At 34.9% G+C, this 15,158-nt stretch overlaps 1 protein-coding gene across 4 annotated transcripts in view; it reads left to right on the forward strand.

The window, feature by feature from the left end:
• LOC150101862 (transducin-like enhancer protein 4) overlaps positions 1–15,158 on the forward strand; it is a 271,453-nt gene that overhangs the window by 47,175 nt on the left and 209,120 nt on the right. For all 4 annotated transcript variants that reach the window (XM_090400931.1, XM_090400928.1, XM_090400930.1 and 1 more), the window contains one exon: positions 13,854–13,954. In XM_090400931.1, the coding sequence (XP_090257057.1) occupies positions 13,854–13,954 (101 nt within the window). The remainder of the gene's footprint in view (positions 1–13,853; positions 13,955–15,158) is intronic.

The following is a 15,158-nucleotide window of genomic DNA, read 5'->3' on the forward strand; positions in this document are numbered from 1 at the left end:
AAAGGTATGTTATTGAAATTTATCTGCTGTAAAATGTTTGCACATATTGAATTAGATTGTCCTTATTCTATATCAGGGTATGCGCTGCATCAAAACATAAATTACGAAAAACAAATTCTATTGATTAATCAATCCAATAAATAACGAAAAAATATGAACATTGTTTCTTGTAATTGTACTGTATTTGAAATTTGAAAATATACGCGATTGCAGTACTTCTAATTGAAAGTTGTTGTTTTTTGGGGGGAGGGGGGGGGAGATGGACTGAGTCCTTGACTCTTTATCCCTTCATCTGATTGAAGAAAATATGTGGATGGGTTGTTATTGAGCTAAAAGCTCTAGTCATGACTGGGTAACGTCATTAGCCGAGTCACAGTTAAAACTTCATTGGCTAGAGCATTGTCATCCATTACCTTAAGACTACATTTTAACCCGTTTTTTTTTTTCTTAAGTTCTTAAAAGAACTTAAGAAAAAGACTGATTCCTTGACTCTTTATCCAGTCATCTGAGTGAAGAAAATCTGTGTGAATGGGGTGTTATTGAGCTAAAAGCTCTAGTCATGGCTGGGTAACGGCAATAGCCGAGCCTCAGTTAAAACTTCTTTGGCTACAGCATTGCCATCCATTATCCTCCAAGGGTATTAATCACCGCATCTCACGGTCGATTCTTCCAAATCAGCTTGTTTAGTTAAATAGTCCTTATAAGGACTGGCTTAAAGAGGCGAAGCAAGATTGCTTTTCATCTTCCCCGTTATCTGTAGAGGAAAGTGTAGGGATAAGGTGTTATTGAGCTATTAAAGTTCTGATCATGACAGGAGGGTAACAGCAATAGCCGAGCCTCAGTTAGAACGTCATTGTCTATAGCATTGCCATCCATTACCCTCCAAGGGTATTATTAATCACCGCATCTTACGGTCGATTCTTTTTATTTATATTTCTCTTATCCTTATAAGGACTGGCTTAAAGGTGCGAAGCAAGAATGTTTTTCATCTTCCCCGCTATCTGTAGAGGACAGTGTAGAGATAAAGGTGTTATTCAGCTATTAAAGTTCTGATCATGGCAGGAAGGTAACAGCAATAGCCGAGCCTCAGTTAGAACGTCATCGGCTACAGCATTGCCATCCATTACCCTCAAAGAGTATTAATTAATCACCGCATCTCACGGTCGATTCTTTTTATTTATATTTCTCTTAAAGTTCTTAAAAGAACTGGGCGATGGACTGAGTCCTCGACTCTTTATCCCGTCATCTGAATGAAGAAAATCTGTGTGGATGGAGTGTTATTGAATTGAACTAAAAAGCTCTAGTAATGGCTGGGTAACGGCAATAGCCCAGCCTCAGTTAAAACTTCATTGGCTACAATTGCCGTTTGTTACCCTGGAAATCCTAAAAAGGGCTTTTTCTTCATTAACCTTATATTTCTCCTTATATCCTTATAAGGACTGGCTTAAAGGGGCGAAGCAATATTGCTTTTCATATTCCCCATTGTCTGTAGAGGACAGTGTAAGGAAAAGGTGTTATTGAGCTATAAAACTCTGATCATGGCAGGAGGATAACAGCAATAGCCGAGCTTCAGTTAGAACTTCATTGGCTACAGCATTGCCATCCGTGACCCTCCAAGTGTACCAATTTTAGTCGCCTCGTACGACATGCATTAGCTACATTGGTGCTATTCTTATCCTTATCCCGGCAACCACACGGGGAAATTGATTTCTCTCTGTAACATCTGATCATATAAAATAGTAAACTATGAAAAAGAATTAATGGTGTCTTTAAAATAGTATTTAAAAATAAATTTAAAAGTAAAAGTTAACTTTCTAAATTAAAATTAGTTTTTTAAAATAAGATAAGATATGATATTTCATGTTTTTTTAAAAGACAATTAATATCTATAAACTAATTATTTTTATACATTAAGCTAGATATTAACGCGTAGATTAACGAATTAATTAACTTTACTGCAGGGAAATGGATGTTATTCTTTTAAATACCAAATATAATATTAAGTAGGATTTTCAAATGCGATGTATAATAAACGAAAACATCAGATTTAGGAATAATGGTATCAGTCTAGTATCCCTTTTGTATGTAATGATTCCAATAAATCTTTTCATATTTATTGTAGTTTTTTTTTTCCGCAAAATTTTTATTTTTGTAATTTAAGGGAGTTGTCGAAGGAGTTAATACCCTTTTAAATAGGAAACGATCGCAACAGACCATATATTGGATAGTAAGTTTTATCTCTGAAATATTGTACAATTAACGTATATGAGAAATTGAGAATATTTGATGCACAAATTTATTCCCGTGAATGTTTATGCACAAAAAAGTTATATTAAAGTGATAACTATTTTTACGATATGCAATTAAAAGCAGATAAAAAATAGATTTGCATTTTAGTTGGAGAGAGATAGATTCGATCCCGTTATAGGACTCAAAAAAAAGCCTTTATATAATATATAATATAGCAGAGTTTGCCTCATATAAATTCGATAGATTCCTCCCCCCCCCTCCCGATAGGCTCGCCAGCCGTAGAATACACAAGGTTAACAGCCATTCCAACCAAACTAAATAGTCTATTTGCTAAATCATAATGAGTAATTTATATAAATTCATTCATTAGGATTTGATATAAATTACCATAGAAAATATTTCACGCTGGAAAAATATTTTCCAGTTAATTTCAGTTATTTATAAAAATCAATTCTTATGTAATAATATATATACATTCTTTTTTTAATTTAATAAAAAAAATTCTATTTATGCTACAGAACGTTATATTAAATTTCTAAAAGAGTGTAATAATAATATATTTGTGATCTAATATAGTTGTATATTTTATGCTTACACATAGAGCCACATTGTTCCATGCATCCGAAACTAGATTCGACGGAGTAGATAGTTAATCCTTATTCTCAAGATTTTATCGCATCCTTTTTTCTTTTCCTTTTTTTTTTTTGGGCAAAATATAACAAAAATTATAATTAGTTTGTTAAGTACACTAGTATATATATATATATTAAGTATTAAAAAAGAAACATATCGATTGCATTTTTTCTAAATAGTTTTCATTAAATTTTGCACTGTGTTAAAAATTATTAAAACAAACTTAAGCATGGTTATACAGTATAAACCAAAAATACAAAGAAATGGATTACAACAGTGAGTTTTTATGTAAGTATCGAAATATTTTAAACGTTTTTTTAAATATTTCTATACTTACTTAAGATTCAGTCCACTCCTTCATATTTTAAGATTTTTTTATGGTTAAAATTTAACACCAGTCTTAGTAAAAAAAAAAATCAATAAATTTTACTAACAAACAAAAATGCCATATATTAAGATAGTATTGAAGAGTATTGAAGAGCACTTTTATTTTCCAACGATGTTTACCCACGTTCGATTTTTTTTTCTCCATAAAATTATTCAAGTACTTTAATATACAGTACTTGAATAATTTTATGGAGAAAAAAAAATCGAACGTGGGTAAACATCGTTGGCAAATAAAAGTGCTTTGAACTGTAAGGAGTTCAACTGCATATGCTTTAATATTTTAATTGTTTTTGTTTATTATTTTGATAAAATGACGAAATAAACATGTTTCCGGCGCTTCCGACATAAACATCAGAGAGAAGGTGCAATTTTTTAAGCACTGCGCATATAATTTTTGTTGTCCATGATAGTCTATAGCTTTAAATGTTCTTGGAATTACTTTTGAGTTTTTAATAAAACTAAAACAGCGCTTTGTAATATATTTGGATTCAAAATATAAAACATATACAGGGTGTTCGGGATAAATTTGACAGTTTCGTAAGGAAAAAGAAAATCTTCTTTGTATCTATTAAATTTAATGAATTGACAAAAAAAACATTACAGGCAGAGTTAATTACAATACTATCAACAAGATTTACTCAAAATAACCACCATTAGCATCGATCACAGCTTCAATTCTGCTTCGGAACCTCGAACAAGCTGATGCTACAGTCTCCCTGGGAAGGGCCGCAAAAACTGTTTTAATTTTATCCATTAACTGGGCTTTTGTATTACTGGAAGTGCGATTGGTGTCTTTTTCAACTGCGCCCCATACAAAATAATCCATGGGGTTAAGGTCTGGGGAGTTTGGAGGCCAAACATTTGGACTGGTGAAGTCGTAGAAATTTTCAGACAACCATTTTTGACTTTTCCCAGAGGTGTGGCAAGGGGCCGAATCCTGCTGCCATACATACGGCCTACCATTGGCTACCCTTGTTATCCAGGGCTTGACTACAGTTAGCAACTCCACGAACAAAGCCCGAATTCCAATGCCAGGGTTCTTCAACACCTGTTCCTGCAGATTTGCGAGGAATTCTGCTGTACGAACGCAATCAGATCGTCTGCTAGGGATCTTTCTTCTTGCTACATCCTCGTAGTCACCATTGCAAGTCTCTAGTTCATGCCTGATTGTTTTTACTGTATTCAGGGAGCATTGGGCAGCAGTCGTAATATCCTTATTTTGATGGCGGGCACGAATCATCATGATACAAGTTATTCTCTTCCATGATTCAAGTGGATTCCAGCTATCCATCCTTTCTGACATCTTGTATATGAATGAAGAAGGGTCCAAACTTTTAAATGAAGAGAAGTGTGTGTTAATACATGTAACTTACGGAAAAATATAATTAATTATAAATATGTCAAATTTATCCCGAACACCCTGTAAGTACGTGCCAATTCTTGTAACGTTTCAGTAATACCGAAAGAAAACATCAGAAGCGTAATCACTTCGCTATTGCCTGCTTCACTATTATCAATCAACCGATTTTGTTGATTGATAATAGTGAATGTCGATTAAACTTCAACGAATTTGTTGAAGGTTAATCGACAGTTATCTAGGAAACATTCCTGGACTATCAGATGACACTGATGTTGTAGTTGGTAGATAATCCTCTACTCATTTCAATTATTTTTTTTTTATTTCAAACGTACAGCGTGCATTAATGAGATGTTGAAAAGTAACTGTTTGTTATCATCAATCGGCGGACTTCAAAAGGGGGAGGAAATTGTCACAGAAACTTTCGAGGTGTTAAAAATTGATTTGCGAAGGAGAAAAGGACAGAACTTATGCTTTGATTTTTTTTTTCTCAACTTCAAAAATAGGGGACGTCTATTAATGGTTATGGAATGTTGTGATGTCTATCGATGACTTAAGCGAATGGAAGTGTGAGGCAGATCAAGAAAATTTTTGATGAAAATAGACCCATCACTATTCCCGGCTTAGTTAATCAAATAAAATCGCATTTCGATTATGCCAAAGCATTTGTCAAAAGATTTGAAGACTATTTAGATATCAATGATTGCAGCCAATGCTTCCACTCATTCTGATTTCGTTCTATAAGAATTTTGACCCGTAACATTAAGATGAAGGATTGATGATGTGATCATGTAAAAATCAGATCGTGGACGAGTTCTACACGGTACTTCTGCAGATGTTTTTAGTAATATCAAAAATGCAGACATTGCTGTATAAGTCACATCGAAACTACTTCGAATAATGAATGGAATGACATGTGAATATCTTTATCTCGGTAATCCAGAAAACACACACACCTTTTATAAGAAGATTATATTGTATTCATAGAGATGTTCGATGAAGGTAGTGTTTATTTCAAGCCTATGATCTGTGATGAAGGGAACTTCGAATTTAGAAACTCATAAACACACAATACAAAACTGCTTAATCTGCAAAATACAGTAGAATCTCCCTTAACCGGCAACAACGGGACTTCGCTGATTCCAGATACGAGATTTTGCTGGATAATCGAATACATATTTCGAGAACTTACTTGTTCATGTTTTGCGATGCCATCTGTAGAAATTACAGCATGCGAAGTTCGTTGGTCGTATTTTTCGATCTGCCGGCCATAACTAAATAAATAACATTAACAATCGCGCGGATTTTTTAAAATCTAAAACACATACACATCATTTTATATTTCACAAAATCAAATTTAAACAGCATTTAAAAATTACGGTACCTATTATCACATGAAAGTTGAGAATTTCTTAATGGGACGACATAACATAACTTCGAATGTCTGTCTGCTTACAAGATTGTCGTCGGAGCTTTAAAAATTCACTGTGTTTTCATGAAGTTTCATAACATCATGTGCTGACATAGATGAACGTTGCTCGGCAAATCTTGCCAGAATGCAAGCTCATTGCATATTTTTCTTATCTCATAGGCTTAACGGGTTTAATAGACCTTCGAAAGTGCCGTTGTTTTAGTATTGCCGGTTAATTGGGTGCGGGTTACGAGAGATTTTACTGTATTAGCCATCGCTCTGCTAATTTGGTACACAACAGAGTAGTTTACCTCATACATTGATTTCAATTCCTGTTGGTATGAAATCGGCATAAAAAACTATAGTTTGCAGAATTTATATCAGTATTACAGTTCATGTTGGCCCACCAAGAATTAAGTTTTTTTTTCAGATAATTGTCTCTATTTGTTTTAGTGTCCTAAGATTCTGATGAGTAGGGTGTACTTTTTTTTTTTATTCATTTGGGGTTCCCTCGTTCCTCGACCGCTCCTTAGGACTGGTTGAGCCCTCCTAATGAGAGGATTAAATATGTATTTTTTAACTATATCAGCGTGTGTTCACGGGGAGGGTTTGCCTGTTGTGGCGAAACGAAAAACCCGAATTTCCGGGTGAAAAACCCCTACCTCCGTATGAGATAACTCACCTTTCGAAAGAAACCAGACAAAGGTTCCTCACGTCATGGACGAGAATCGAACCCACGTCTTTTCGATGAAAGGTCTTCGTCTATACCGACCGAGCTACAGAGGCTCTGGTGATTATGATGTCGCCTCTGATTGGCCATTTGAATCAACTATCGCTATATATATACATATACGTCTCTCTCTCTCTCTCTCTCTCTCTCTCTCTCTCACACACACACACACACAATTCGTAAGAAGCAAGAGTATGCGGACGAGTCATGACTCCTAGGCACCTCCCACATAAAATGTTCCCATTTGTATAAAATGAGTTACAGTAATAGCAGAATGTTTTAATTACTTCGGTGGGAAGTATCAAATAATGAACGCTCTTCAATAAAGTGTTTTATTTGTCTTAACTTGATGGATGGTGTGGCAAATAATCCCAAAGAAAGTTCAAAACACGTTATCCAGAATGATTGCGAACCATTTGACATGGTGATTCTATTCCAGACAATGGTGAGCTTTGATGTTTCGGAGATGATAGGGAGGGTGGGGATGGTGGGGGGAAAGAAACTCGCCGTGTGCTACAGTTCCGTAGTAAATTTGCCAAAGGGACGCCGATTACCCTTAAGAAAGAGTCAAGTGTTTACGACAAACACAGGTGTGCGATCATTTCGAAGAAGGAAGTGTATCATCAGGTGTCGATGTACATAGGAAACAATCGACATTAAACAGACGTGAACACGTGTGTGCTCAGTGGGAGGCGACCTACAGTATATCCCTCTTTCTCCTAAGATCAATGACTGATCAGACTGCAAACATCTGAATACCTCTCTTAGCTGGTCGTGTTTTCAGATCGGAACCACCTGCACAATTCACTGATCGGCTATTGCATAGGCAGACAGCATGTGTGTGTGTGTGTGTGTGTGTGTGTGTGTGTGTGTGTGTGTGTGTGTGTGTGTGTGTGTACAGTTACTGCTCACAATTGCCGTAACTTTTGTGTCACCTCTGAAATATGCTTCACTCTTCACACTCTTACGTATATCTGGTTGTGGAGACAAAATAACTGCTCATCTGTGCTTATTTGTAATGTCATATAATAGGCAAGAAAACAGTTTTTTTTTTTTTCCGCTTTCACAGAAGAAATTTACTTGGTTAATTCTCGACACCAGAGAGATGTTTATCTTTCCATCTATCCGTAGCGTATCTCGTCTGTATTAACGAAGAAAGATATCATTACTTTCTAAATAGAAAACCAAAGCGTCTAAGAGTGTATTACAATAGCACTTCTTTGCCATGAGTTGTTTCGGTATTGCATTCTCTCTCTATAAAGCAAGATTCCGTTCAGGTGACTTTATTTTGTCCTTTATTAGTAAAATTCTTTATGATGTCAATGATGTGATAATGCTTTCCCTCAAACTATACAGTTCCCATTATATGCGCTAGATTCTTCTGGAAATATCTTGTACTGAAAACTATACATCGCTTATTAGTTCACTATCGTTAAATTAATTTTGTCAACACATTCATGTCTGTCTCGTGAAATGATTTATGGGGTAGATAGACAGGTAAAGGAGGCTATAAGAAATGGAAAGTATTAGATGCAGATAAGTGTGTGTGTGTCACGGGAAAGTTTTTGTTCGTTCAGTTCTAGTATTGTAATGAGATCGAAATTTGGGAATAAATAAAAAAGGACAAAGTAGTTAGGTATGCTCCGAATCAACCCAATCCATGACTTGGCCTTATTTTATGTTTGCAATGTAACTTGATGTAGTCAGTAAGAATCCAAAACTTAGGAGAATTCAAATTCTAGTTAAGAAGAAGATATATTTCAGATATCTTATAGCGACTGGATTCTTGTGTTTGTTGATGACCAGAAAAGGCAAAGTGACATCTCGTCTTAATTTAGTCTCGATTGAATTATGAAAAAATTTTAAAAATTTTAAAAAAATACACACGTACTTGACTCTCCTTGAATCTATTTTTTTAATCATCTAATGCAGTGGTTCTTAACTTTTTCGAAGTCACGGAACACTTTTGATTATAAGAAAAATTTTGGGGAACACCAAAAGCATTAGGGTCATAAAACTAACGATAAAAATATGCATGGATTTGCCTTTTATAAAAATGAAACTTATTGTAATGAAATACTTGAGTTTGTCTGCTTTTGCAGGTTTCAGCAATATCAGGTCTAATACGTGATATAGCTACCCTCATATCTTTGTGTATATTAGTAAGTCTTTCACGCTTTTTAGTTTTTATATTGGTTAATAATGAGAAACCGAGCTCACACAAGTATGATGTTGGAAACTGTTACAAAATTTTCATTGCCCTTGTGGAGAGAGCTGGGCATTATGCTTTGATAAAAATCCAAAATTCTTCAAGAGTTATATCAGAGAATTTGATTTTTAGAGTACGATCCGTTCACAAGGTAACTACTTATTCTTCTTCTTGTAACGAAAATTCACAACTCGATGTATTATCTCTGCCAAATGGATTTCGTCTCCAGTCATAATTGTGTGTATTTAAGGAAGGAAAGTAACTTGAAATCTTTTCTTCCAATATTGTTAAATGTTCTGTTAAAATGGAGATAATTCCCTCGACATTTTTATTATGGAGCGAAAGAAATATATCTATTGTATTTTTTATGATATGCAGTTTTTCCAAAGAGTTACTTTTTTCTGAAAAGCTGACAATTTGTTAGTGGATGTCAAAATATTTTCATTTTCTCCTTAGATCCTTGTTTTAACGCTATTTAAATAATTTAAAACATCGGCTAAACATGCCATTTTAGCACACCAAATGTCATTTTGAAGACATTTTACAAAAGCATCTGTACCTTCATTTTGAAAAAAAGCTAATAACTCATTCTTAAGTAAATTCGGAATTGCACTTTCTCCTGGATATCCATCTTATTATTTCAGTGTGCAAAAACAAAGATTCGTACTTGGCTTCCATAGATATGAAAAGTTTTTTAAAAACGCTTTAAAGGTCTTGACTTGATGAAGTTTACCACATTTACAACTTGGTCAGTACAGGTTTTAATATCGCCGGTAATGTTTTTGAAACTACGGATTCTCTGTGCAAAAACAATGCGTGGATATAATATAATATATCCTGCAATAGCAGTCTTCAGTTGTTAGGATCAGAGTAGCCAATTACACTCAGAACTGTGTCACGTGATATCTTTCACCTGTGGAACGCTTGCAACCAACCAGTTCGCGGAACATAAGTGTTCCTTGGAACATCGGTTAAGAACCACTGATCCAATGACAGGAGCGTCACAAGTGAAGTGACAATTTATTCGCAGTTTTCCAAAAGTTGAAATTGAAGAAGAAGATTGGAAACACTGTCCAGGTTATTAAATACCAGACGCACATTGAATATGAACATTTATTTAGAAAAGATATCGAAATGTTTATCTCACTTCAACTACCTCAAAAAGTCATTTATACCAATGAGCAACTACCATGGCTCAGTCAGTATAAACGAAGCCCTTTGGTTGGAAAGACCCGGGTTCGATTCCCGTCCGTGACGTGCGGAATCTTTATCTGGTCTCTTTCGAAGAAAGGTGAGTTAGCCGGCCTCATACGGAAGTAGAGGGTTTTTTCACCCGGAAACTCGGGTTTTTTATCCCCCAGAAGAGCAAACCAGCCCAGTAAACACACACAAATTACAGTCAGGAATACTTAAGACCCGGCCATAGGCCTGATTCGTCAGCTATGCCGGTCCCGATCCCTGATAAAATTAGGGGGAATTGAGATGGTGCCGTACCTTCCCCTAAAAGGGACTCACGCTCGTTGTATCATCATACGAAATAAATAAAAACTTCCTCAAACACAACACCTTAACTCACCTAAGCCATTGTGAACGGGGGAAAAAAAAGTTTTAGAAATTTGGTGGAAGCTAGTTCATTTACTTTGTTCTCATTTTGACAACCTTGGCACATTTGTATGAACAGGATGCATATTAGCAGGAAAAGAGTTTAATCAGTTGTCGAACTGGTTCTTCAAGACCTGAACATTGATGATTGTAACTTAAATGATCATGTCAGTTTGAGTTCATTGTGTTATATCTAGCGAATCCATACTAGTCATTTGATGTGTACCGTATTATGACTAAGGTAGGGTGGCCAATTGGTTTAAGGCACGAGTTTATCTTCAGGCACACGAGTTCTAATCTCATGCCCAAGATTTGTTGTTGTTTAGGAGAGACAGCTTTCATTTGTCAATGAGCAAAGGTACCACTGAGCTTATTAGAGATATCTGTAATCTCTTGAAAGAGCACTGGCTTGTTCTCTAAAGCAGTTTCAACATTATCTTAATTCTTAGCTCATTCACGGTACTAATGGGGTATAAACGTGGATAGGTTATCATCGAAAAGTAGCATAACAAGCGAAAAAGTGATTGTTAATTTTTCCCTATAGAAATGATTAGATTGAAACAGAAATTGAATCATAAAGATATATTGTGGTCTACATTCTAAATTTTATCAAGTTTCGTGTAACCAAAGCGGAATTCTTGCAATGAATAACTTCTACACTCTTTTTCCCTTTGTGCCATAATGGCCGAACTAAAAAAAAATTAGAATAGTTTGACTAGAATAGTTCGAATAGAATTTCAAATACCACATTTCAGTAAGGTTCATCTAGTTGAAATAGCCACGCATGCGAAGAAGGTTTACTCATTTTGAGAACTGGACCAAACCTGGAAAATAAAAAGAAAAAAAAAGTATCAGTAATTGCATTGTATCTCGTGGCATCAATATGTCTCCTTCAAAGTCAAGACACTTAATAAATGCTAAAAACATTGAATGCCTTGATTCTGTGAAAATGGTTTGATCACAAAGAAATAGATGACCATAGAAAACTGGATCCGAAATTTAAATACCAGATGATGACGACGATAATAATAATAATAATAATAATAATAATAATAATAATAATAATAAACATTAACCTAAATTACTGATAGAAAATTGTCACTGTGGAGTGGAAAGAAACACCACTCAGAGATCTATTAATTAACAATATTAATGAAAAATGCTTTGGCATTGTTATCAAACAAAGTTACTAGAACTGCTTTCTGATTTGTCATTCAGCCATCTTCTTAAACCACGCTAAGGTTTTATAATTCAATCATATATTCTCCGATTTATGTACCAGTCTTCCATGCTGCATTCTGTCAAAAGCCTTAGCAAAATCCAAAAGTATCCATTAGGATTATTTTTATCAAATTGAATACACTGTAATCTGTAAGTAAAATTATTCATATGCAAAAACTTGAACTAGGAATTTTTGTTCGAAAAAGAAATTCCACAATGAAAGAATTCTAAGTTGGATATTTTTTTGAGATAATAATAAAGTAAAGGATAAAGTAGCCAAAGACGTTTGTATGACACTAACGCCGATTAATTAAACGGATATTGGTTAGAAATTAGCTATTAGATTTTCCAACACCTTATTCAAAATATAATAATAGTGCTATATGAAATGCGAAAAATAATACTAGTGTACAAAATAATACTAGTGTACAAGGTAGATGAATGATGATTTGATTTTGAAGTCCTTTTTAGGACTTCCAGGGTAACAAATGGTAATGCTGTAGCCAATGAAGTTTTAACTGAGGCTCGGCTATTGCCGTTACCCAGCCATGACAAGAGCTTTTTAGCTCAATAACACTCCATCCACACAGATTTTCTTCATTCAGATGACGGGATAAAGAGTCAAGGACTCAGTCCATCGCCCAGTTCTTATAAGAACTAGTGTACAAGAATACAAGAATCGGATCGAATGATTCATTCAATCCAATACCCTTGGAGGGTAATGGATGGCAATGCTGTAGCCAATGAAGTTCTAACTGAGGCTCGGCTATTGCTGTTACCCTCTTGCCATGATCAGAGCTTTAATAGCTCAATAGCACCTTATCCCTACACTGTCCTCTACAGATAACGGGGAATATGAAAAGCATTATTGCTTCGCCCCTTTAAGCCAGTCCTTATAAGGACTAGTGTATAAGGTGTAGAGAGGCTTGGAAGTTAAGTCCTTTTTAGGACTTCCAGGTTAACGAATGGCAATGCTGTAGCCAATGAAGTTTTAACCGAGGCTCGGCTATTTATTGCCCGTTACCCAGCCATGACTGGAGCTTTTAGCTGGATAACACTCCATCTACACAGAGTCTCTTCATTCAGATGACGGGATAAAGAGTCAAGGATTCAGTCCATCGCCCAGTTCTTTTAAGAACTAGTGTGCAACAACGGATTGATTCATTCAATCCAATACCCTTGGAGGGTAATGGATGGCAATGCTGTAGCCAAGGAAGTTCTAACTGAGGCTCGGCTATTGCTGTTACCCTCCTGCCATGATCAGAGCTTTGTATTTGTATATAGCTCAATAACACCTTATCCCTACACTGTCCTCTACAGATAACGGGGAAGATAAAAAGCATTCTTGCTTCGCCCCTTTAAGCCAGTCCTTATAAGGACTAGTGTACAACGATATAATATAATACTGGTGAAATATAATATAATATAATACTACTGGAATATCAACTTGGAAGACTTTTTCATTTCCGTATGTAGTTAACGCTAATATATATATATAGAGAGAGAAATAGAAAAGAATTCAGCAGAATGAACACTAGTTAACACAAAAGAAACGAAAAGAGATATGCAGCCAGACAGAGCTAAAGATGTATGAAAAAGAGCTCATATTTAGTAGCCTTCTTAATACATAAGAAATTACATCAGGCGAAAAGTAATAGGCTGAGATATTCCTGTCTCCATTCTCACAATAAATGCGCCAGGACCAAATTATCTATGATAAACGAAAAATTAAATTGTTATGCAAACAACATATATTCAATGGATGTTTTCGAAAGCGATGCCAGGACGTGAATGAAGTCTTCACTGTTCGTTCCGTTCGGTAATATTTAGGTAATGCTTTATGTCTAGGAGAAGCAATAAAGTCAAATTTATGTGGCTGTCAGACATCGTCACGACGCGGATTATATTGAAGTACTCGGAACTAACGTAGTAGTGGCTAATTCAAAGTCACTTTAACAAGCGATAATCTGTGCAACATTAGGTAGTGAAATTATAAAATAAATGTAGCCATTTACTTTATTTTTAAATGAAGCTGAAGTATGTTCTGTTTCAGGGTCCACCTCCTCAAGCTGGGCAACCATTCAAATTTACGGTCGTGGAGACTTGTGATCGCATAAAAGAAGAATTTAGTTTTCTACAGGCACAGTACCACAGGTAAGAGCATACTTCATAATTTAAAAAATATGAGATTTGCCATCACAATTAAACAAGCAGTGCAATGTATGTATCTCATTTTTCACTTTAATTAACAACATATCCCCCATTTTGATGTTATACAGGCATATTAAATTAACATACACAACAAAAAGCTCTGATCTGATCATGGCCGGAGGGTAACAGCAATAGCCGAGCCTCAGTTAGAACTTCATAGGCTACAGCACTGCCATCCATTACCCTCCAAGGGTATTGGATTGAATGAATCAATCACCGCATCTCACGGTCGATTGATTCTCCCCTCCGCCCACAACAAAAATCTTGTGTATATTCTTAGATATAAAATACGCTTTACAATTTTTAAATGGTGTATTATAACTTATTCGTAATTTTAATTATTTTTTAAAATTATTAAAATATTTTATTAGTTTTTATATATTTATTTATATGCAATAATATTTATAATTTATTTTTCTAATTTAATAAATTTTAAAATTTATCGGATAATTTAGTAGCAACGATATAAATGCTTGTTTACGTATGCTTGACGCAAATATTTTGTTACATAGAATTATTAAAGCAATCTTGATATATTCACACTGAATGTAGACAGTTTTTAATAATTCTGTGTATATCAATTCTCTTTCCTAGTTTCCACATAATTGTTTTAGGTGAAAATACGAAATTATAAGGCGTGCGTGTTATACTATCCTTGAACCATTGTTTCATAAACTTGTTCTGGAGTCTTATCAGTCTACAAACTTCGCTTGATGTTTTGCAACTGCAAACGACATTTTTGGGGTGAGAGGTTCGTTGCTTCGAAAAGATTTTTTTTATATATTTTTTATGTAATTTAATTTTTAGAAACCAACATCCTTTCTTTCTCACACACAATGAAATTACTTTATTTTCTTTATGGTCTGTGTACATGATTTCGTTGACAGAAAAAAAAAGGTTGTGTGTAGAAAAAGAAACGCATTTTCTCAGGCTAATGGAATCGCATTCGGTTTGAATGAAGCTCAAACTAGTTATTGAGTACGCTTGTCTTTGTGTGGAGGCAAATGAAAAGGGCGTAACTTTGCTTTGTTTCATTACATTTGGGATATAAACACTTGAATAAGAAAGAATATTCATTCCCCACCCACAAATGTACATGAGAAAGTTAAAGGTTGGGTAAATTCTAAATAGGAAACTGCTTGTTTAC

Source organism: Typopeltis vanoorti, chromosome 11, assembly GCF_054136105.1.
Source record: "Typopeltis vanoorti isolate ZY-2024b chromosome 11, IOZ_Tvanoo_1.0, whole genome shotgun sequence".
In the NCBI taxonomy this organism is placed as follows: domain Eukaryota; kingdom Metazoa; phylum Arthropoda; class Arachnida; order Uropygi; family Thelyphonidae; genus Typopeltis; species Typopeltis vanoorti.